At 42.3% G+C, this 24,871-nt stretch overlaps 1 protein-coding gene across 11 annotated transcripts in view; it reads right to left on the bottom strand.

Annotated features, from left to right (window-relative positions):
- Nucleotides 1-24,871, bottom strand: part of SYNE1 (spectrin repeat containing nuclear envelope protein 1) — a 493,810-nt gene that overhangs the window by 338,399 nt on the left and 130,540 nt on the right. For all 11 annotated transcript variants that reach the window (XM_077349398.1, XM_077349413.1, XM_077349457.1 and 8 more), the window contains 13 exons: nt 23,584-23,748; nt 21,292-21,444; nt 19,976-20,119; nt 19,059-19,232; nt 18,199-18,357; nt 16,607-16,771; nt 11,461-11,595; nt 10,660-10,818; nt 8,341-8,549; nt 7,450-7,558; nt 5,139-5,303; nt 4,170-4,337; nt 3,330-3,506 (listed from right to left, as the gene is read on the bottom strand). In XM_077349398.1, the coding sequence (XP_077205513.1) occupies nt 3,330-3,506; nt 4,170-4,337; nt 5,139-5,303; nt 7,450-7,558; nt 8,341-8,549; nt 10,660-10,818; nt 11,461-11,595; nt 16,607-16,771; nt 18,199-18,357; nt 19,059-19,232; nt 19,976-20,119; nt 21,292-21,444; nt 23,584-23,748 (2,082 nt within the window). The remainder of the gene's footprint in view (nt 1-3,329; nt 3,507-4,169; nt 4,338-5,138; nt 5,304-7,449; nt 7,559-8,340; nt 8,550-10,659; nt 10,819-11,460; nt 11,596-16,606; nt 16,772-18,198; nt 18,358-19,058; nt 19,233-19,975; nt 20,120-21,291; nt 21,445-23,583; nt 23,749-24,871) is intronic.

Genomic DNA, 24,871 nt, shown 5'->3' with positions numbered 1-24,871 from the left:
ACAAGATCTATAGCCTTGTCATAACCCATAGACAAAAATAATTGATATGAGAGACCATAGTAGCAGCTTGAGAAAATATCCAAGCGTCAGGACCTTGTCATCATGGGTGACTTCAATTTCCCAGATGTGTGCTGGGAAACAAACTCTGCAAAGCGTCCTCAGTCATGCAAGTTTCTGACCTACCTGGCTGACAATTTCATTTGTCAAATGGTAGATGAACCCACAAGAGGTTCAGCCATACTGGACTTAATACTGACCAACAGGCAAGAGTTGGTGGATGAGGTGAAGGAGGTTGGGGACCCTAGGGGTAAGTGACCATGACCTCATAGAATTCCTTTTGAGATCGGGAGGCAAAGAAGGTTGTAGCCAGACGCGGATGTTGGATTTTCGTAGGGCAAACTTTAATAAACTCAGAGATATGATGAGTGTCATACCATGGACGAGAATGCTGGAAGGGAGGAGAGCATGTGAAGGGTGGGTGCTACTCAAACAAGAGCTATTGCATGCTCAATCCATGACTATCCCAGAAAGACGAAAACACTGCAGGAGCTCTAAGAAGACTATTTGGATGAACAGAGAAGTTCAAGAGGAACTAAGAAAGAAAAGGAAAATGTTCAGGAAATGGAGGGAAGGACAGAGCTCTAAAGAAGAGTACCTACAGGTTACTAGGCACTGTAGATCAATCATCAGAAAGGCCAAAGCTGAGAGTGAGCTAAGATTGGCCAGGGAAGCCCACTGTAACAAGAAAAGATTTTTCAGTTATGTGAGGAGCAAACGTAAAGTAAAGGAGGCAATAGGCCCACTGTTGGGTGCGGATGGACAAACTCTAACGGAAGATGCAGAGAAAGCAGAAAGGCTTAGCGCCTATTTTACATCTGTTTCTTTTCCCCACAGGTCAAAGGATTTAGGCACATCTAGAGATGGCAGTAGCCAAAGGATAGTGTCTGGGTGGCAGGTTGACATGGATAGAGAGGTTGTTGAGAGGCATTTAGCTGCACTGGATGAGTTCAAATCCCCTGGGCCAGACGAAATGCACCCGAGAGTGCTCAAAGAACTTTCCGGAGAACTTGCAGAACCCTTGTCCATTATCTTCGGGACCTCTTTAAGGACTGGAGATGTCCCGGAGGACTGGAAGAGAGCAAACGTTATTCCGATCTTCAAAAAAGGGAGGAAGGATGACCCGGGAAACTACAGACCAGTGAATCTGACCTCTGTTGTGGGGAAGATAATGGAGCAGATATTAAAGGGAGCGATCTGCAAACATCTGGAGGACAATTCGGTGATCCAAGGAAGTCAGCATGGATTTGTGTCCAACAGGTCCTGCCAGACCAACCTGGTTTCCTTTTTTGACCAAGTAACAGGTTTGCTGGATCGTGGAAATTCGGTTGATGTCGTTTACTTGGACTTTAGTAAAGCTTTTGATAAGGTTCCCCATGATGTTCTGATGGATAAATTGAAGGACTGCAACCTGGATTTTCAGATAGTTAGGTGGATAGGGAATTGGTTAGAGAACTACACTCAAAGAGTTGTTGTCAAGATAAGTGTAAAGTTCTGCATCTGGGTCAGAAAAATGAAAAGCATGCCTACTGGATGGGGTAACACTGTGTGTGAACAAGACCTTGGGATACTTGTGGACTGTAAACTAAACATGAGCAGGCAGTGTGATGCGGTGGTAAAAAAAGGTGAATGCCATATTGGGCTGTATCAACAGGGGCATAACATCAAAATCACAAGATGTGATAGTCCCATTGTATACGGCAGTGGTCCCCAACCTTTTTATCACGGGGGACCGGTCAATGCTTGACAATTTTACTGAGGCCCGGGGGGGGTAGTCTTTTGCTGAGGGACGTCGTCACTGCCTGAGCCCCTGCTCCATTTGCTTTCCCGCCGGCGCCCCTGACTTCCCACTGCCCACTGTGGGGCACTGCCATCAGCAGCTACGCAGTGCCATGCTGAAGGGGAGCCCCAACCATGGCAGCCGCTGGAGATCACCAAAGGTGAGCCAGTGGCAGAGTGGCAGGGCAGCACCCGAGGCAGCAGCATGGGAGGAGGAGCTGCGGCCCAGTACCGACTGATCCAAGGACCGGTACTAGTCTCCAGACCGGGGGTTGGGGACCACTGGTATACAGCACTGGTCAGACCACACCTGGAGTACTGTGTGCAGTTCTGGAGGCCTCACTTCAAGAAGGACGTAGATAACATTGAAAGGGTACAGAGGAGAGCGACGAGGATGATCTGGGGCCAAGGGACCAAGCCCTATGAAGATAGGTTGAGGGACTTGGGAATGTTCAGCCTGGAGAAAAGGAGGTTGAGAGGGGACATGATAGCCCTCTTTAAGTATCTGAAAGGTTGTCATTTGGAGGAGGGCAGGATGCTATTCCCTTTGGCTGCAGAGGAAAGGACACGCAGTAATGGGTTTAAACTACAAGTACAACAATATAGGCTAGATATCAGGGAAAAAAATTTCACAGTCAGAGTAGTTCAGCAGTGGAATAGGCTGCCTAAGGAGGTGGTGAGCTCCCCCTCACTGGCAGTCTTCAAGCAAAGGTTGTATGGACACTTTTCTTGGATGCTTTTGGATGCTTTGGGCTGATCTTACATTGAGAAGGGGGTTGGACTAGATGGCCTTTATGGCCCCTTCCATGATTCTATGATTAACTTTTTAGTGAGTGCAATTTGCCAAGGTGTGACGAATGTGTCGATCACTATTAGACTTGCAAGACCTTGCTGTTGGAAAAGTAGTTTTAGCCAGAATGTACTGAAAAGCACAGATCAGAGAACAAAATGTATAAAGTAGTGTCTCTTATTAATGTTGGCTTGTGGACTTGTGAAAAGACTCAGAGAGTTAATCAAAATTAAAGAATTTTCAAAAAATAGATACATAAATTTTAAAGATACAAATGGGGAATTCTTACCCATCCCACTGGTCCCCACTTCCTCTTACTGCTTTGTTTCCCACCTCATTCTTCCACTACCTCCTGCTCCTTCCTTTCTATCTTTCCTTTCTGCCTCTACTGTTCTGCATCTGGGTCAGAAAAATGAAAAGCATGCCTACTGGATGGGGTAACACTGTGTGTGAACAAGACCTTGGGGTACTGCTGTGTAACAAGCTTGTTTACTGAGCATCCCCCCTCACTGCCTCTAACACTGCTTGCTAACTCACAATGGCAGTAGTAAACAAGAAGAGGAATGTTGACTCAAAAACTGTGTCTGGCAAACAAGAGTAATCAGGACGTATTAACTACATATCAAGGATAAACTAAATGTATCAGTTTAGCATGAAAGATTGAAGAGTTTCTGTTTCTCAATAACTATGTAAGAACACTGACCTGCAATTGATCACCACGTTTATCCACAGATTGCTGCATGTTTTGTAATGTGCTCTCCAACTTCCAGAAATCTTCTTGCACGGTGGGAGACAGACTACCTTCAATCTGCAGCTTCTTACCTCGGGCAATTTGCTGCTGTACATCTTGCCTCTTTGCCTGGATCCTCTTTGTCTTTTGCTAGAAACAGATATTAAACAGTACTGAAGCAGATCCAGCTATTTCTTGTCTCAGAATGGAAACAAACATAACAGTACAATATTTGTAAAAAGTAAACATTACTATATTGCACTGCAAAGGCTGTATCAGTACTTTCGCAAAGTCCAGCCTCTATGTCCTGGTACAGACACATTTGTAACACTGAGATTACCCATAGCTTTCCAACTCAACAATTAAAGAAGTATCTGCCATACTGGTAGAATAAGCATAACAAATTATCCTTGTGCGGTGTACAGAAAAGTCAGTGCTGCTTTCTGAATTTGTATTGGAAATATCCCCTTCCCCATCCCAATTTCTACTGAAATAAATAGCATGGAATCACAAATAGAATATACATTTTGTCTAATTAAAGTAAGCCCAACAGCCATACTTAACACAAAATATAATTGCAGAAAATCAAGTATCTTTCAGGCTTGACATTACAAGTGACTACAGAGTCTTCCATGTAGTGGTACTAACATCAATCCTAATGTTTACATAAACTGAAGAATTATTCTAAAACGATTGTTAATATAGTGCATTCATTATTATTGCAGGGAAAGATATCAGCAGTAGCAGCAAAAGACATGGACATATGTTTACTAGAGAAAAATGATGAAGGTTATGTGCAGGCAAATGTCTTACCAAATGATGTCGAAGAAGCTGCTGCGCTTGTTGCAAACTTTCTGTATCTAAGATTTTCTCAACCTCTTCCTGAACTTCCTTCGAGTTTGTGATTAGTTGTTCCAAGTTGTCTTTCACCTCTTCTGTGTACTGGGCACAGTCACTGACAGCAGCCAATGTCTTCTCTATCTATAGGAAAACATTAGAACATCCTAAAACTGCAGTTCCAAGAAATCAATCATACACTTAAGAATTTTAATTAATCCCTGCATTAACCAATTTATAAACTTAATATTTTATTTCTTCTTTTATCTATGAACATCTAATACTGTTACTGTTATTCCTAAAACGTTATCTGTCTCCATTGAACTGGTCTGTATGTCTTTCCTACCACCTCAAAGTAATCCACAATTCTAACTAAAGATGAGTGGATTTTCCCCAGTATGTTCTTGGATTTGACTTACAGCTTAATGTGGCACTTTCTAAAATAAATTTAAGAATTGGTACATAAGATAAGATTGCAGGACTATGTGTTGTTGTTTTTGCTCTTTATTTTGGACTTTTTAAACTGATGTATGATAATTGATGAATGGAATATTTTCTCTGTATTTTATTCATGGGTGTATGGAAAATAAGTATAATGAAATAATTCCTATTTTAAAAATTGGTGCATATGCTATTTCCTTAATTTTTCAGATATTATCTATTTTCTTACATCACATATACAGATTGATTAAATGAGTTAAAAAGTGAACCTTGATATGGGCAAACAATCACATTAAGATTAATTTTTATAACTTTTAATAAAGATTTTAAGGTATAATATAAAAGAAGAAATGATACAGAAAATACAAGAGAAAGAAGAAAAGGAGAAAGAAGATTAATTTTGTTGAGAAGTAATCCAAATACATGTAAATGTGTATAAATTTGGTTGCTCAATGTGAAACAGTAAGGATTAAGGTTCTTGTAGTGAATTTTCTTATACTATACCTCTGTCAAAAAGGTTAAGAACCTCTTGAAATCACCAGAAAGTTTAGAAAGCTCATCCCCTTGCTTTTTGACTTCATTCTCAGAAGAAACATCAGACAGAGCTGAAAGCCTAGATTTTAACCAAGTGATAACTTCTCCTTCCTTGCAAGCTTCTTGCCTGATTTCCTGGAACAAAATCAGTATAAAAGTTAGGAATGCAAGGCAAGCGATTTTGGACAGCAGTAATGAAATATCTAGTACATAAAGGTGAGTGGTCATGGGATGTTTCACATGGACCATTTCCACACCCGGAATTCGGCCCGGCATAGCACTCGTCTGGTGTAGGACTAATTCCTGCTTCCAGATGTAGTTAGAGCCAGTCCAGGGTGATCCTGAGCCTGGTGCAACTCAAGTCTTCAGTCAGCCCGCAACAGGGGAACATGGATAAATCCGCATTCCCTTTTTGCCATGGGCCTCATCGGGCCTGGCCCATCTTGAAGGGGGGAAAAAATTGGGCCATCCTGGCCTGGCTTGTCCCCACCCTGTCTGCAGTACCACGTTCCTAATAATAACAAGAAATGCCTCAAGTGGTTACACCATGCTGTGCAGTGTGGCAGAGCCACCTGGGGCATTTCTTTTTCTTTTTAGGAATGTGGTACTGCATCATGATGCATCACATGTTCTTAAAATTTTAATGGTCTATACTGCACCACAACACAGTGGAATCTTGCCGCCCTGGCTGCCTCATGCGGGGTGGACGGGGTGCAGTGAGCCAAATATTCCCCCGTGTGGAAGCGGGAAGAATCAGAGCAACTAGCCCCAGACCAGAAACCAGGCAGCAGCATGGTCCAATGCCTCCCATGTGGTAATGATCAGGGTTACGTGAGTCCTACATCAGAAGCATTTTCATGTACAATAAATCCCATCTATAGATTGTAAAAAGTGATGGTGACTTCTCAGTGTAGGTATATGTGCTTAAAAAGCTACAAATGGCTACAACCTTTCAACTTGAGTTCACTCCATGCAGACCCATTGAGAAATAAACATGGTCATGAATTTTTACTCGGATATCTAAGGTAATCATCTTCTCGATGCAACTTCGGTAACATATTAAGTGGACCTTTATCTCAGCTTCTATTTCCTCATCCGGCGATCTATTGCACAGATGCTTTGAAAATTAAATTAAATAAGAGCGGTAAAATAGTGTGTATATTTAAAGCCAAATATAAATGTTAGATGGTGTTAGACAACCTTCTTTACAACCTTCTTTACAAATTGTAATAAAAAGCATAATGTTTTAAAAATGAACAAATTTTGTTCTACTGCTTAAGTCCAACACGCAGAGACGAACCGTCAGCCGAAGATGAATAAACAGAAAGAAATTTCCAAGCTGGCGATGGCAAAAAGCTTTATTCAGAACGAGTTCCTAAGGTATAAAACCTCGTTTTCGTATTTTACTTCCAGTAAAATATTGAGCCAGTTTGGTGTAGTGGCTCAATATAAAGTTGTTACTTCCCTCTCCATAATACTTTCTTAAGAGAGCCAGTTTGGTGTAGTGGTTAGGAGTGCGGACTTCTAATCTGGCATGCCAGGTTCGATTCTGCGCTCCCCCACATGCAACCAGCTGGGTGACCTTGGGCTCGTCACGGCACTGATAAAACTGTTCAGACTGAGCAGTGATATCAGGGCTCTCTCAGCCTCACCCACCCCACAGGGTGTCTGTTGTGGGGAGAGGAATGGGAAGGCGACTTCTTCTTTTTCTTCTTCTTCTTATATCATTAATTTTCCTGATTCTTATGCATTTTCCTGCCTTTACCATAAATTCTTTTATTTACAATCCATTATATAACATTTCTACGTCATCTATCTTTTGCAGGCTGCAATAGACAGACAACCTTTAAACTGTGTCTGAGCAAATGTCCCACATCCTAACTATGCTTTCCAAAATTATAAAGATATATTTTATAAACATACTGTGGACTCTCCACTGTGAAATCTTGCTAATACTGTCCCATAGCCACATCTGCTAGGGCACTCTAATTATTTGTCTACTGTATTAAATTATATTGCATTTTAATGACATGGAGCATTCTCTCCTAAAGGAGGCCACTTATGGTCACTAGCCAAATGTCTTGGTTTTGTCTATCCAAAAAGTACCAATTCAGTTACATTTTACTATATATATAAAAGTTTGATCATATTTGTAAAGGTTACATGTCCAACTCAAACACATGAATAGTGTATCCATTGATCATTTCTGCCATAGCAATTACCATTTACTAGTATTACAAGTAATAAAATCCAATTTTATCTGATATAATCTTAAATTTACCTCTGCTAATGTTTTAAAGTGCTTGTATTTAGCAGGATCAGTGGCACTGTGCTTGATCATCTTAAGTTGGGTCTCCCTTGATGAAATCCAACTTTCTATTTCAGAAAACCTGAAATATAAACAAATAAAACAAGCTAGTTTCTGAGCATGAAGTTACTTACATAAATTTTAACAGAATTAAAGAAAATGGATTTCTGAAATTACTACACAAAATTATATTTTTTGATTGATTGAGGATATTACTTTCGCTACTTGAAAAATGGTTGAAGCTATAAAATGGATAAATACATCAGAAACATTGATTAGCCACATCTGTCTAATCTAGATCCTTCAGTTCTTCAGAACAAACTTTATTTTCTGGCTTCTGTACATATGTATATTTTAAAGCAGTGGTCCCCAACCCCCGGTCCGGGGACCGGGACCAGTCTGTGGATCAGTCGGTACCGGGCCGGAGCTCCTCCTTGTCCTCCTCCCCATCTGCTTCCTCGAGGACTGCCCTGCCATTCTGCCACCAGCTCACCTTTGGTGCTCTCTAGTGGCCGCCATGGCTGGGGCTCCCCCTCGGCATGGCACTGCGCAGCTGCTGCTGGCAGCACCCCCAACGGGCGGCGGGAAGTCAGGGGCGCCGGCGGGAAAACAAGTGAAGCAGGGGCTCAGGCGGCGGCAGCGACGGTCCTTGGCAAAAGAGTACCCCACCCCCGCGGGCCTTAGTAAAATTGTCAAGCGTTGACCAGTCCCCAGTGATAAAAAGGTTGGGGACCACTGTTTTAAAGAGACCCCCTGCTTTAGATATTTCCTGCTGCATATTTCCTGGGGCACATGATAATGGGGTTCGCATTGCTATTTTACTTATTTCCTTTTATACCTTTAACGTAACAACAGAAACTGTACCTGTTTTTGTAGTCTTTCCATTTATCTGGGTGTTCTATTAGCTTCATGTGGGTGCTGGCAACCTGGGATTTAAGCTCACCATAGGACTTCCTGCAACTTTCAAAGACTGCCTTAAGTGGATCCCATTCTGGTAGTTTCAAACATAACTCTTCAATCAGGTGTAGTCTTTTCTCACATAGCTGTAAGGGCCCTTTATCACCAAAGGACAACTGGAAGCACAAAAGAGAAATGGCTACTATATCTATGTCTACGCCTACATCTATATGTCTATGTCTATATCTATATCTATGGTAAAAGTATCCCCTGTGCAAGCTCCAAGTCATGTCTGACCCTTGGGGTGATGCCCTCTAGCGTTTTCTTGGCAGACTCAATACAGGGTGGTTTGCCATGCCCTTCCCCAGTCATTACCATTTTACCCCCCAGCAAGCTGGGTATTCATTTTACCAACCTCGGAAGGATGGAAGGCTGAGTCAACTCTGATCAAACTCCCAGTCACGTGGTCAGAGCTTCAGACAGCATGTCGGCTGCCTTACCACCCTGCCTTACCACCCTGCGCCACAAGAGTTTATATATATAAACTCAAAATTCAGGTCATGCCAATGTCACGAAGTCAAAATAATAAAGTTAGGTACTCCTGGAACACTATTGGGCCACAACAAATGCTGACTGAGAGGGTCTGCAATTCAATCATTTTGATGCCAAATTCATCTGCTGATTTTATATTTTATGGGAGTACACGTATGATTTCTTCCAGAACATTTTCTGTTGACGTACTGGCCAGCTTTGCAACTGGGAAGAGAAAAGTCTAAAATCATTACAATGAATAATCCCAAGGGAAATGGCTGCCAGGCGAGGAAGGTGTTATGGAGTATGTCGCTAACCTTGTTAGGTCTTTATGCTGGTTTTATGGGGTAGGGGCTTTGATGGGGATTTATACACCCTAAGCTGCCTTGAGTCTATGGATAGTGGTGCGCAATAAATGTAACAAACAAACAAATAAATAAAATTGTTGCTGTTGCTCAATTAACAGTGGTCACATTATGGAAAAATCCAAATCCTCCACCTTAGAACTGTGACATAAAAAACCTTTGGGATCATTTTGTAATGGCTGTTGACTGATATGTTAAAGGTTACTAATCCAAACTTTCATACTAAATTCTCTTCTATTGACATTCAATCCTCCAATATCTTTCTGAAACATAATAAAATCAGAGTCCAGTAGCACCTTTAAAACCAACAAAGATTTATTCAGGACGTGAGCTTTCAAGTGCAAGCACTCTTCATCAGACTATGGTGTTCTTACATGACAGGGAATATATAGCAAAAATCAGTTCTGTTACATCAGTAGATTATGTCACAACCAAATATAACCAATGATAATCCTTTGTCAAAACAGTCAAACAATCCCTTAGAATTCAGTGTACTTTACACAGGGAGAACAAAACTGCCTTTTATTAGTGATCAAAGGTTCTCACCTTCTCCGTTGGAGAGGTCTACTGATGTAACAGAATTGTTTTGCTATCTGACGAAGAGTGCTTGCACTTGAAAGCTCACGCCCTGAATAAATCTTTGTTGGTCTTAAAGGTGCTACTAGACTCTGATTTTATTGTGCTACTTCAGACGAACATGGCTAACCATTTGAATCTTTATGAAACATAAGTAGTATTTAATAGAGCTATTAAAAGATTTTTAAAATAATGTTTTCTGTATTTGTAGTTATTTTTTATTGCAGTATCGATGTATTTCCCTTTATCTTATCCATTTGGTGCCTCTTAATAATTGTGAAACAGCCTTGGGGGACGAATTGTCCGCCCTCTCCAGGACCAATCAGGGTGCAGCCAGCTGCACCCTGATTGGCCCTGCCCCTACAGCTCCCGCCCTCCCTCACCAAGCCCTCACCCCTTGCCTCACAGACGTGCCTGGCTGTCAGTCAGGCACGTCTGTGACTCCGCTGTTCCACACCAAGTGCCCCAGGTAAGAGGCCACAGGGGGGAGGGGGGCACTTCCCAAAGGCCTGGAAAGCACACCCAGGGCCTCACAGAGGCACCGGGTATGCTTACCAGGCCTCCGGGAAACGCTGCCTTTCCCCCCCCCCCCACCCTCAGCGCTTCCTGGCAGCCTGGAAAGCAGCCAGAACACTGACGGGGAGGACCCTTTCAAAGCCCGTTCTTATGAACGGGCTTTGAAGCTAGTTTTTTAATAAAATAAAAGTGTTAGGGTCACAATTAGAAGAACTATCACACTAGGATAATTTTCAAAAGATCACATGACTTAATAAAGGTCAACTTCTAGAAATATTCTCTTGATGATTGAGTATACCTTGTGTTCTCTAATTATCTTCTCACTGCTCTCCTTAGCCACCAACTCTTGCTGTCGAGCTAATTCAGCATGACATTGTTGCACCAAAGTCAAGAATTTGCTTTTTTCCACTTCTATCTTTAAGCGAAGTAAATGATATGGTGCTTCTGTCTGAAGATCCTGCACTCCACAGGGACATTGACAAAAGGAAATTAACATGCCACTAATTCAGTAAAATTTTAGAAATACATGGGTAACACAAAGTCATTAGGTAAAGGAAAACATAGGCCAACCTATTACTAGTCTTCCCCGCACCATCCTGATATTCATGGCCCCCTCCATTTCTTAGTATTTTCAAAATTTTAATATTTCTTACTCTTTTTTTAAGTACTTATATTTTGACAGGCATTTGAGACTGCCTAGCACAAACTGAGCAGACAAGGTCTACTTGTAATGAAAATAATTTCAGATTCATGTTATGCTGTCAGATGTACTGTCATCAACTAAAATAATTTCAGCAACTTGCTGTTCTCCGACATGACTTTAATATCCGGAAAAATGCATTGTTTGTAATGCAAAGTATTGGATTAGCAAACGATCAGGGGTTATACAGTGAAAAAATCCCTTATCAATATAGTTTATTGCATAATACATAAAGTTTATTGCATAATACAAAGCAAGCCCAAATGTAAAACTGTCTAATTCACTAGCATTTTCTGTTTCAATGAAAATGAGAAGAACATCTAGAAGTCAAGACAACTCTCATGGACAGAATGGATTCTGGAGCTAGTAACCTACTCTGTACTAACTGAAAACACTAACCTTCCATTGTTTATGCAGCTTCCTCACAGCTTCCTGAAGACTGTGTTGTTCTTGCTCAGGAAGGATGTCAGTGAGTTCATCACAAGCTTTCAGGAAAGCATTTAGCACCCGCTGGTCCAATTGGCTGAAAAACTCCTGATATTGAAAGAGAATGTTCCACATTTATAGTGATAATGTTGCTATCGAAAACAAAAGGCTGGCTTCAAAATCTCAGATACCGTAAAAGCAGGAGGTTTAAATTTCTGTCATTAATACTAGCTTCGTGAATGGCATCTAAAATGGGCACAGTTGTCTGGCTGGTTGGGGACTACCACTTGGGGGGATGCCACCCTCAGCCACTGTGAGGAGAGTAAGGAGAGAGTCTTTCTCAATATCTCAGAACTGGGTGGGGTCAGCAGCTTCTTTCACTCAAGCCCAGGGCATGGAGTAGTTTGTAGTACTATCCTCATGTTCCACTTCCTCCTCAACCTTAGCCACAGTCTCCCTTTCATTGCTTCTGCACACCTTCTCTCCCTCCTGCCCAGCACTCTAGTGGACATTCCAGATTTCCTTATCCCACCTCCCAAATTCCTGACACTGAGCTCTTTCAGATGGGCATGCCTGTCCTGGGGTGTCCAGTGTCCCTCCTCTCTCCTTGCTGTGTGGAGCTTTTTCTGTCATCCTCCCCCCAGCTTGAGTCTCCGACCAGCAGGCAGGCCTTCCTCCTGCAGTAGCGGCATCTTTGGTATCTGGCGAATGTGTGCGGGAATTAACAGGCATCCACTTTGCCCGGGTGAGAGGGACTTTATCAGAATGGGCCAGTGGGTACCCAACACTCCTCCCCTCCTTCAAGGGCTGGTGAGGGAATTTCACATAATACTCCACCATCCCCTCAAACCAATAAATGTGGTGCTTGGTGTGAGGTCTCGGGAATTTCTGAATACACTCCACTGCCGTCAATTGGCTTTGTCTGACCATGTAACCAAAATACTTCAGATCTTGAAACTCTATGCAGCTCTTCTGTAGGTAGCTCAAAGTCCAGCTGCCTTCAACGATCAAAGCACTTTGTTCAGGAGTTCCAAGTGAGTGGGCCAATCTAGGTTGCAGATAATAATGTTGTCAATGTACATGAAGACGAACTCCATGCATTGTCTTGGTCCACCAGATGCTGAAACATAACTGCAGCCCTGTGTAGCACAAATGGCATAAGCCAGAACTGGAATAGGCCCTGGAGAGTTGCAAAAGGCTGTCTTTTCTTGATCCAAGAAGGTCATGGGTACCTGCCAGTACCCTTAGATCCAGGGTAGACAGGTACCATTTGAATCTTAGCTGATTAATCAGGTGGTTAGACTAAGACATCAGATACCCATCGAACTGGGTAACCTGGTTTATATCCTGGAAATCTAAATAGAATTCAATGTTGCCATTTGCCTTTGATAACAATCTGATGGGGCTGTGCCATGCACTCTGTGATGATTCTATTACCGTCAAATGGAGCATCTCCTTCACTTCAGTCTGGAACATGGGCCACAAATGACAATCCATAGAGGTGTGTGGATTTGATTAGTGACTAGATATGTTTATTCTGGGCAAAAGCTAAAAACCATGTGGTGGTCCATTATGACTTGAAATTCCTCAGCCTCCTGTGTGACACATAAGTAGGGACCAAGGATGAAGTATGGTCTGGGTCCTTTGGTGACAGCCATAGGCAGCCTCCCTTCACTAACTTTCCAAAATCTTCTGCTAGGTGACCTACTTCCCTTCCATGGCAGTGCCACTGCTTAAGACTTTTGACATGCAGGAGACAACAGATCAGATGTGTGGGCCTGCACTGCACTTTATATGCACTGCACTTCATATTTCCACGAAAAATATAGAGTTTGTTACATTACATTACAGTACTATGGACAGCTATGTCTATTCCAACTGAAGTGCACCCGGCGTATAGGACAAACCCCCCCCCCACACACACACACTTGGAGGCATGTTTTTCAGGGGGGGGGGAAGTAGTTTTATATGCCAGCAAATACTGTATATCACAAGACCAACAAAAATCTTGAATGTCTTGGGTACACTGAGGGCCAAAAGAATCACTGCAGCACCTGCAACAGGGTACCCTGTGAGTGCTCTCCATCAGTACCGCCATTTTTCCTGGCCCCATTCCAATTGCAAGCAGTACCGCACACCCTGTTTTCTTATCACTCTTCGGTATTAGTTGCCCCTGCGGTTGTCCTGGACTTTCCCCTCACTCCCTGCTACAGCCTGTCATAGGTCCTCCAGGAGCTACATTCTAGGCCTCTACAAAATCTGGGTCTCAGGATTATTGCCAGCAGATGTTCTCTCCCCTGGATTGTCAGATGTGGGGCACACCATCTCAAGCTTGGGTCCTACACACATACTGTGAAGCAAACCAGGAAAGTCTAGGGTGTTTTGCCTGAGCAGTAGGGCACAGGGTAGTGTCTTCACCCAGGCCAGGTCCAGATCCCATGTCCATCCCAAGTACTGCACCGTTACTTGGACTACTGGGTACTCCTCCCAAAGCTCTTGAAAACACATCACTTGAACCCAATGCTGAATGGAAAGCCACTCAAGAAACTGATTGTGTCAATCATTTACAGTGAGCTACTGCTGTCCATGAGCATGGGGAGAGTCTGCCCATTCACCACTACCAGAATCAATATGGGCCTGGGTTTTGCTTGATTCTTGCCCAGGCCACATGTAAAACATCTTCCCATTTCAGACTGCACTCCAACAGGGGACATTCCTTTCAGAAATGTCCCCAACTGACCATATATATAGAAGGGTTCCTTTTCTGAGTCCACCCATCATGGAGAGTGCACCAGCATCATGGATCGGGGCAGGCCCTAGCAACAGTGAGTGAACCCTTATCTCCTGAATGGAGTTCCTTCATCTAGGACACTCCCGGCACTCCCAACCACAGTGGTCTCAAATGGGCCATCCCCCTCTGTGGTGCCTCTACACAATGACCAATCCCCAGACCTCCTTAAATCTTCAGGCCAGTGGGGGTGGGCCCAGTTCTCAGCTCATCGTTGGGATTTTCCAGGTATTCCTTTAATGTCTTGGGTCTACAACAGGCCACCCAACGTTGGGGGCATGGAGGTAATATGAATAGCAATCGCTCAAGAACTATCCCCTCCAGCATCGGTTGTCCGTCCATGGTAGTGGGCAGCAGCCGCTCAGATACTAGATCCTTCAGTTTAGTCACTAGCATCTCAGGGTGTTCTGTTGGTTGGCCCACTGGTATTGCATCTCAGGAGTGATCTGATATTGATAAAGGATGGATGACTTCAGAGCCTCTTAGGAAGACATGCTGGCACAGTCAAGTGCTCACAGGAATGCTTGGGCCTTTCCTGAGAGGTAGGGGCCCAGAATATATGGCTATTGCTCCTTCAGCCAATGGGCCTGCCTCCACTGTCCTTTAAAAGGCTCCTCTAGCATCAATTTAGTAAGAGAAAACACTGGAACCCTGGGGGGGTGGGGATTGCCTTCTCCCACTTCTCCCCCCTGCTCCAATTCCCCCAGGTGCCACAGCCAGCATCTCCATGGACTGTTGTAACTGATTCATCAATTTCTCCTGGGTCTCCTATTGGTGCTTGAACATATGTTCAAACAGTAACATCTGGTGCTTGGCTAGCCCTTGGCCAAACCCATGGTTGGTTGGTATAGTTGGTTAGGAGCACCAACTTCTAACCTGGCAAGCCAGGTTTCATCCTGCACTTCTCCATATTCAGCCAGCTGGGTGTTCTTGGGCTTACCACAGCACTGATAAAGATGTTCTGCCTGAGTAGTAATATCAAGGTTTTCTCAGCCTCACCTACCTCACAGGGTATCTGTTTTGGGGAGAGGAAAGGGAAAGCAATTGTAAGCTGCTTTGAGACTCCTCCTGGTACAGCAAAGCAGCCTATAAGATCTTCTCCTTCCTCAGACTCCTCCTTCCTCTGCTGAAGTATACCTTGCTCATATATTTTCTGAGGACAAAGCTGTGGTTCCAGAGGAACAGCCAAATAGTGCTCATGTTGCACATGCACTCATTTTAACATTGTTTTTTTAAACACCTCCCCAATTGTATTTTATTATATTTCAGATTTAACCTACTTGTCTATTAATATATAGACACTGATTATTTGTGTATTCAACTCCAGAATTCAGTTCCATAATTTATTTAAAAAATATTCTCTCAACTTTCAAATGGTACTGGTCAAGAAACTATCAATATACAAATACAAAATCAACTATTGAATGTGTTGGGGAATGATTTTGTGTGTCCTGCTGGAGATTTACTGAGGCATTTGCAGGGACAGTCACTAAACCTCCCAAGCAGAGCCGGTTTATCCATGTAGCACACGTAGTATGCACTATAGGCCCCATGCTTCCAGGGGCCCTGCATGGTGCCTTCCCCCCATGAATCAGGGCTGTATCCCCTCTCCTCCTCCTTTTTCCTTTAAGGACACTCGAAGTGACACCCCTTTTCACTGTGGGGTGGTCCCTCTCTTACCAGTCTGGCTTCTCACACTGCAATTGTATTTTGTTAGGGCCCCATAAATTCTTAAACTGGCCCTAGTATTATGGGCCCTGTGAATCCTTAAACCACTCCTGCTCCCAAGTCAAGGAATTAATCATTATAAAGCAATTTAATGTGTTCTGGGGGAAATACAAATCCTACAGCTTCTTGAAGGGGGATGTTGAAACAGCCTTTACTGAGAATGGCAAAGAATGAAATATAGTAGTAAGTTATACTAGGCAAACCCAGGCAAACCCACAGGCTCCTAACCTAGGTTTGCAGGTCCAAAGAAGCCAGGTATCTGTGCAGTGCTCCAAAACACTGTGTGATATTGTCATGTTTACAGTAGTTCCATGTTGTTTTAATTCATCAATGCTAAATACATACTGCTAACAATTTAACAGAAACTAGGAATGCCAGTCCCCAGGTGGGGCCTGGGGATCCCCTGGAATTATAGCTCATCAGTTCCCCTGGAGAAAATGGCTGCTTTGGAGAGTAGACTTCATAGCATTATACTCCAGTAAGGTTCCTCCTTCCCCCAAATGCTGCCTATGCCGGGCTCCACCCCCAAAGTCTCCAGATCTTTCCCAATTCAAAGCAGGCAGCCCTATCAGAAACTTGTTCACAGATATCTGTTATACTTACAGTATGTTTCCTGAGAAGTTCTTCTGGATCACCTCTTTCCTTCAGACAGCAGTCTGCAATCTGCAGCACATTTTCTAATTCTGATCTAGATTCTTCAAATTTCTTCAGCAAACGACTATTTGCCTCAACATTTTTCTTCCAGTCACTTGTCTTCTTGACCATATTCTTAAGTGTATTAATGAAAATAGATATAGTGTTGTAGTGTTACATTTCATATTACAGGATTCCAAAAGAAATATAACAAAATATCAGATTCAGTGTCACATCCACAAGCAAAATCATAAAACGATCACCAGCTTCCCTCTTCCCCTAAGCAAAAGACTTCCTGATCCTGGAAAAATGTATTCCCACACATTGAAAAGGAGCAATTCTGGACAAAAGGCAAGCCTTGTTGATGACCAGTTTTCTTTGTGGGGAGAATACTTGTTTGGAAAAAAACAAATCAATCATATGAATCTCACATGTAAACTGAAAAGGTACAGCCCAGGTTTGTCCACAGAGAGCAATAAATCATTGAAGGGTCACCGAAAAGCAAAATGAACAAAAGATAAAGAACTTGATATATACTAAAAGTACTAATAGTATATTCTGTAACCATCAGTAACAACCTGAAGTTAATTAACAGGCATGCTTAGGGAAAGATGGGGATTACATATGGTCACATATCACTTCTGATATACAGAAAAAAATTAATCTTAATTTAAAAAAAAAGAATACCTAAGGTAATCAGTACCAAATAATTCAGTGCCAGGCTGACTCACCAGTAAGCGAGAGATGGCATGTTAATCTAGTGATCCATCTCTTCTGTCATGTTCTATTTAAAATGTAACTGTTGTTTTACCTCAACTATGTTCACAGCATGTATTTCTGTAACATCGAACAGTTGGAAATTCGCTGCATAGAATCTAGTAATTATAGGTAGTCTTAATAACTGCAAGGTTTTTCCACCCTAAATGAATTCCTGCTCCTTTTTATCCAGTGATTCTCTCAGTGGGGTCCAGAACATGCATTTTCAAGACAAACATGTCTGAATGCCATTGGAGGAAAAGAGGACTGGATGAGAAGATTTAGAGTAGAAAAACTGCAAGTGAGAAAAAAGTTTTCATCCCTCCCTGCAGCCTTTCTGCTTTAAATTCTTGCTTTCTGAAGCTGCTTTTCTTCTTTCAAAATCACGTTAGGTCTATCATGTCATATATTGTTACTCCTCTCCCACTGCTTCTTCATTCCAAATTTCTACATCCTAAAGATACTTTTCTGTTAAAAATGGTTTCGTGGCAATCAGTGAAATTCTAAACAGAGTTGCACCTTTCTAAATCCACTGAAGTCAAGAAGGGTATAACACTGTTCAGGCTTGCACTGAACATTACCCATATTTCTTTATCATATGCTGATATGCCCCCTCACAAAATGTCCTCAAAATATATTCCTGTTTACTTTATTCTTTAATATGGCCTTTTAAGAATAACTCACTTAATTTTATGAATTATTATTGCATGTGAAATTGCTTCACTAAACATATTGGGGACCTATGGGCTTCCTTAGCTACACTGGAAATTCTTCAGAACACACGGACCTTACTCTTGACAGATTACCTGAAAAGCAGCTTGAATTTCTGTGATTTTCTTCTGAATCAATGTTAAATTGAAGTGTTGTAACATTTTACTTGAGGAGACAAATTTCACAATACTCTGAATATTTCTCTCAATTAGTGACAAAGCTTTCTTGCAATTTTCTTGATAAGCTACTAAATCCTAAAAGAAAATAAAAAGCAGAATGGCATAAATGTGTAGTTCTCATAGTCTAATTGCAAGTGATTTTCAACATTTTATTTCAAAAATTGTAGACTTTGATGTTAAAAAAATATCATTTCATAAACATTTTTAAATGCTGTAATTCTATGTCCAAGTAGGTGCATTTAACTCCTACTGCAATAGATGGTTTACAATGAAATTGGACTGCCATGATTCTCCAAATTCAAGACTCTAACTTATATTAAAAGCTTTTTCAGTGTCAGTGTCTATAAATTATTCTTGATCTTAGAATTTTTCATCAGCATCAGCTATATTATTCAAATGGCCTTATTTCAGCAGATATGTCTGGCAAATTCAACTCTGCAAACTGAATCTAGAGAATTTACTCTAAACTTCATGCCCAGTTCAAAATGGGTTTGCTGGTGCTGTTAGGGAACCCTCTCTGCCAATCATCCTTTACAAAGTAACTTGCATGAGGGAGGGGTTGTAGACTTCATCCATAAAGCTTAGCTGCTGCTGGGCATATTCAGGATCATCCAGTATATTCCCATATACCAGCTGACTCCCACAGATATCCTTCTCTGGCTTGTTTGGCAACATTTCAGCATTGTCAGTGGTAGATCCAACCTGGCTGCAATCATTAGTAAAAAAAAAAAAAAAGCTATCTTTTCTGGCAAATTGAATATGCATACAAAGTATACCTGATGTTGCTGCTTAAAAACATCTGCAGGCTGTACCTCAGGATCTAGGATAGAGATTATTTCATTGACCTTTTCACGAGATTCATAAAAATGTGTGATTTGCTTCTCTAATTCTTCAAGGGAAGGAAGCATTTGTTGAGATTCATACAGAACAACAGGGCAGGACTCATTAACCTGGGGATAATAAAAAGTTATTTAAGAATTCCTGCATCAGAATGTCAATGTACACATGCAAACATACAGATGTGTGCATGTATTATGTATGTCATGTATTATCTGGCTCTGGTAATGTATTCAGACAAAAGCTATCATTAGTTTTTAAAAAAAGCTTACAACAGCAGCATGCCCTGTACAGTACTATTAACTTTATATTAGTTTAATACATAGTCATTAAATATCATTAGGACATCTGTGTGAGGGGAAATTTTCAGCTGTCATTTTTAGTGCCAGTTTCCTCCTCCTCCTCATTTCCTCATGTTTTTCTCTCTCCCAGCATATTATTCACATCAAACATTCTTGCAAGATTTTCTCACTCCCTTAAAAAAGGAGTTTTATATCTCTCCCACAACCCCAGCATTTGTGTTGTTCTTCTCATTTTCTAAGTGTATTGTCCTGGCCCTGCTACCTTAAACATGAGTTTTCTGTGAATATGTATGAAGGGGACATACAAACCCCATTAAACATTTTATCAAAATAACAAACCATATCACCTAGTCTCCAACTGCGAGGAAACTGTGAGAACACGGGAGGGGGGCGCTCTGGCAGAATACTGTGGTAGGACCACCAATTGACCCTAGATAATGCCATGTGTAAAAGGTAATAACATCCAATGAAAAACATGGGGAAAGCGGTTTCTATGTAAATATCATTCCTTGTTGACTCTTGCAAATGTTGCAAAATAAAAATAAATCTGTGACCTTGCTGAGAAGTCCTTTAATTGCTGACATGGTTGAAAGCATTTCACTGACTTCTTCTTGAGGAATTTCCTTAGTAACATGTTGTGCTGTTCTTGTAGCCATTTTGTACTGAGCTTCCATCACAGGCACTTTTTGTTTAATATCCTGCAATAAATATGCACATGTGTGTTATTCTTTTCACGGGAGCTTGTTGAGATCTGTAGAAACCATCTAACAACTAACAAAGTTATGTTTTCTTTAGCTACATCAATAAACATGATTTCATATTATATATGATTTCAAGCTCTGTATGATGATCTTATACAACATTTTTGTGAAGATTTGTGCTTGGAAAATCTATTCTGCCTTAGATAATCCATGGATATTCTTTCAAAACAATGAGCTTTTTCAGCCTCACCTACCTCACAAGGTATCTACTGAGGGAAAAGGAAGGGTAGGTGATTGTAATTCACTTTGAGACTCCTTTGGGTAGTAAAATGTGGGATACAAAAAACAGCTCTTCTCAAAATATTTTCTGTAATAAGTTGCCTTAAGTTAGAAGGGAAGATGGAATATAAATGTTTAAATAAATAAAATAGGCTATACATTGCAGCCCTTGGGAGCTACTGGAAAATACCGTTTTGCTATATCTGCCCTGCCTACTTCAAAATTAAGTACTTAAGTCAGTAGCCTGTTACTAAACTGCCAACAGAATCAGCTAGGCATATTTGGTGTGGTTCAGCTTCCTTTTCCCCAGAAGATGCTGCAAACTCAGGTTCTGACCTCTGGAAGAATGGAGAGAAGCAGTGCACTACAAATGCATAACTAAGCGTAGGGTGGAATACAAACTGCCAGTTTTCAAACAATGCCCTCTGCCTATTTATAGGGCAGATATAACAAAATTCCCTTAGACCAGCCTGGAGGAGGAGCATGTATCATGGCTTAAGTGCCATTCAGCACTTAACACCCACTCAGGGTGGCAGTGCCACCCGTGTGCCTCCTCCTCCAACCGGCTTGCCTGTCTGTCCAATGCCAGCCAATCACCTTCCACTTCCCACCCCTTACCACCCCCTCCTCCTTCCACTTCCCTCTGAGGCTTGGAGGCTGCAGATCCCTGCTGCATATGAGCTGTCCCTGCCGGTGAGTTCCCTAACAGCTGCCTGCAGCCTTTCCAGATCCTGGGGGAGGGAGAGGCCACCTCAGAGTCCCTGAATCCCAATGTGCAAAATGTTGTCTTGTCAGTAATAACAGTTCCATTAAAATGAAATGGTTGTATACCTCTATTAATTACCAACATCCTCTCAAATAAAGTTTCTAAAAAAGGAGAAGAAACTTGCCTCTATTTCTTGAACAAACATCTTCACATTTAAAAAGGACACTTCTAAAGGTACAGAGAGTTTTCTATTTGCTTCATCAGTGAAAGCAGACAAGACACCAACACCATCCAAATATTCTTTCTTCATTCTGTCTAATTCATCTGCCCGAGCATACTGAAAAGGAACAACAAAAACGAAAATCCAATTTTTGACTTTCATGAATTAGGAAATTATTTTTCATTATATAGTTTTCCAGAGGAGGAAAACCAGAACAGTGTAGTCTGATTCTGTCAGATCTCGGAAGCTAAACAGGATCAGTACTTGGAAGGAAAACCACCACAGAAGACTCTGCAGAGGAAGCTAATAGCAAACTACCTCTGCTTCTCACTAGTCCTGAAAGCCTCTTGCTGAGGTCATCATGAATCAGCTGTGACTTGGTGGCACTTCACATCTTAACACAAGCCCATGGCGCCACAGGCGCCGCGGACTAAATAAAAGAGTAAGCCCTTGGGAGGCGGGATGTGTCCGGGATAAGGAAGGGTGCCGATTGGCCCCTTCCTCCGGACAGACTATAGGAGGGACCAATTGGCAGGCGCTTTGCGCCTGCCGATTGTTCCCTCCGATTCCCCGCTGGAGCAACTGCGAGCCGCGCGCAGCGCAGCTCGCAGTTGCTCCTTTGCTGGCGGCCTGACGCATCGGGAGGCGCGAAGTGCCTCCGGCCGCGTCAGGCCGCCGCCAACGGAGTCTCCTGATTCGCCCCCCTTCCACGCTCCCTGCCCGGCGGCCTGATGCGGCGAGAGGCGCAAAGCACCTCTCGCCGTGTCATGCCAGCCCCCGACCAACAGAGCAGCGGCACCAACGCCGCGGAAACCGCGAACGCAGGCATACCCACCGAAGACGGAGGATACCCCGCCACCGCCACCACCAGCGTGGCCCCCACCACGGACGACGAACACCCAGGTAGGCCACGGCGCGGGGGGCCCCAGGAAAACCAGATAGCGCCCGCTGTATTGCAGCTACAGCGGGCTTAATTACTAGTATACACATAATTTCCCAGTACTCTATCAGTCCATTAGTTGGAACTCCAGTTAGGTCATGAGACTGTATGAGTCACAAGCTCCTTCTGAGCCACCATTTTTGCTGCTCTTGGGAAGGAGTAAGTGTAGAGAGTTAGGATGCCACTCCTCATGTCTCTGCTTGCACACATGCCAAAAAGTAGTGGAAAGGATTCCTTGTTAGCACGGGCTGGTTGAGGCCCTCTTCTATAAAACTTTTCTTTGTCCTTTTTTCTTCTCTCTCACCTAGTAGAGTCTGACCACTCCATCTCTGATGCTCTGTGCATAATGGTACACATCCCTTTCTCCCTAAGAAGATGAACTGTTTCTCTGCACTTCAAGCATAAAGAAAGAACATTTAATGACTCACAAAGCTGGGGTGGTCAGGCTAAGAGAAGATACAAAGAAGACAAGGAAGATGTTTTCTGGAAAAAGAAGGTATCTCTTACCTTGCCTATTCACTAAAGCAGGCTTTCTCAACCAGGGTTTCATATATGACCACATATGGTCATGTCAATCTGCCCCCCTCCCAAAATGATCAATGATAGGCTTGGATGGAGTGGGAAGGGAAGGAGCCCTGGGTGGGCACGTGTACAGCTATGCTTCCTAACCATATTCCGCATGATTGCACCACTTCTGGGGTTTCTCAGAGACAGATGAATATCTCAGGGATTTCTCAATGGTAAAAACGTTGAGAAAGGCTGTACTACAGTTTATCTGCTCACATTGCTTTTGCTAGGCCTAGATATCATAGTCTGCCACCCACCATCCTGGCCTTGAAACTCATGGGGGAATAACTCTGGTGACTTCTTTTCTTGGTATGTGACTTGATGTCACTTGGCTGCTATGTTACTGGAGTTTTCTATCATGTGCTTAGTGGTTTCCATGCTATCAGAAGTGGGTCCCTGGTCTGGAAAGCTTAAACACCATTGCCTTAAGCAATATATACTGGAATATTTACATTATAGAGTTGTCAGTTTTGGGTTGGGAAATCTGGGAGACAGATTTCAATAGAATCTACAGAATACCACAGAGTTTGTCCTCCAAATCTACTGTTTTTAACAGGGGAACTAATCTATGTAGTGTGGATATTAGCTGTAATTCTGGGAGAACACTAGATCCCTGTTAGAGGTTGGTTATCCTAATTTATTATAAATTAAAAATATCCATCTTAATTGGATTAGAGATGCATTAATTTTATACGTCTGCTTCATATCAAGGACTAATAGGTGTAGAAGAAAAACAGTTAAGGACATACTTGCTTAACTTGCATGAATAGTTCTCTCCACCGCCCATTGAGCAGCAGCAATTGTTGTTTTAAATCTCTGGAAATGGTTTCATCACAAGTTTCAATCAGAAAATTACCAGCATCATTCATAGCAGTGTGCTGCTGTATCCAGTGTGGCAAATGCCGAAAGAAATCCTAGGAAGAAGACATCTAGCATTGATGAAAATGTTATTATCATGTCACACCATATGATCAGAATGTTGCTACCACCCACACTGGTTTTCTGTCATGCTTATTATCTGAAGAGGGGAAGCAGTTTTTAGATCTGGGCTACTATACTCAGTGTATGCTCAATGCACTATAAGAAATCTGTTATATATTTCTGAGGGGGAAAGTCATTAATGATGAGTTTCATTTTAGATGAGCTAATTTGACTGCAGATATGGAGGTTTAAGGCACTGGCCTTCAGCCTTGGTTTATTTTCAGTCTGAGTTCTGCATAAAAGAGTCACAAACAGAGCTTGTTCACTACCATGGTAACAGGAATACCATATTAGGTAAGCAGAGCTCTTCTTCCCAACATTGCTTCTGCTTTTCGCTGCTTAGTGGGAGCTGCTTTGTGTTAAGAACTCCTCTAAGGTTGTGACTAAAATTATAGCCAAAATCCTCAGCAATACTAAGAGTTCCCAGTGATATAAATACCATGGTAAGCTGAATCTGTAGACAAACTGGAGCGTGTCCAGAGGAGGGCAACAAAGATGGTGAAGGGGATCTGATAGCCTTCAAGTATTTAGAAGGGTGCCATATAGAGGATGGAGCACAGTTGTTCTCTCTTGCCCAAGAGGGACAGACCAGAACCAATGGGATGAAATTAATACCAAAGAAATTCTGTCTAAACATCCGGAAGAAGTTCCTGACAGTTAGAGCGGTTTCTCAGTGTAACAGGCTTCCTCATGAGATGGTGGGTTCTCCATCTTTGGACATTTTTAAACAGAGTCTGGGTAGCCATCTGACAGAGGCTGATTCTGTGAAGGTTCAAGGGGGTGGCAGACTACAGTGGATGAACAATAGGGTTGTGAGTATCTTGCATAGTTAGTGCACGGGGTTGGATTAGATGACCCAGGAACTGCCTTCCAACTCTATTATTCTGATTCTATGAATCCTTCTGATTTATTCTGACAAATTCCCCTCTACTCCCATTATAATTGATGGTCACATAACAAACCATAAAAAGAAACTTACATTAATAAATACTATTATATGAATTTGTCCACCCTCCTCCCTTAACCAGAAGGAAGCTTTCATGTTCTAGATGCTAT

This window comes from Paroedura picta, chromosome 1 (genome assembly GCF_049243985.1).
Source record: "Paroedura picta isolate Pp20150507F chromosome 1, Ppicta_v3.0, whole genome shotgun sequence".
In the NCBI taxonomy this organism is placed as follows: domain Eukaryota; kingdom Metazoa; phylum Chordata; class Lepidosauria; order Squamata; family Gekkonidae; genus Paroedura; species Paroedura picta.
This window is presented reverse-complemented; position numbering and strand designations above follow the sequence as displayed.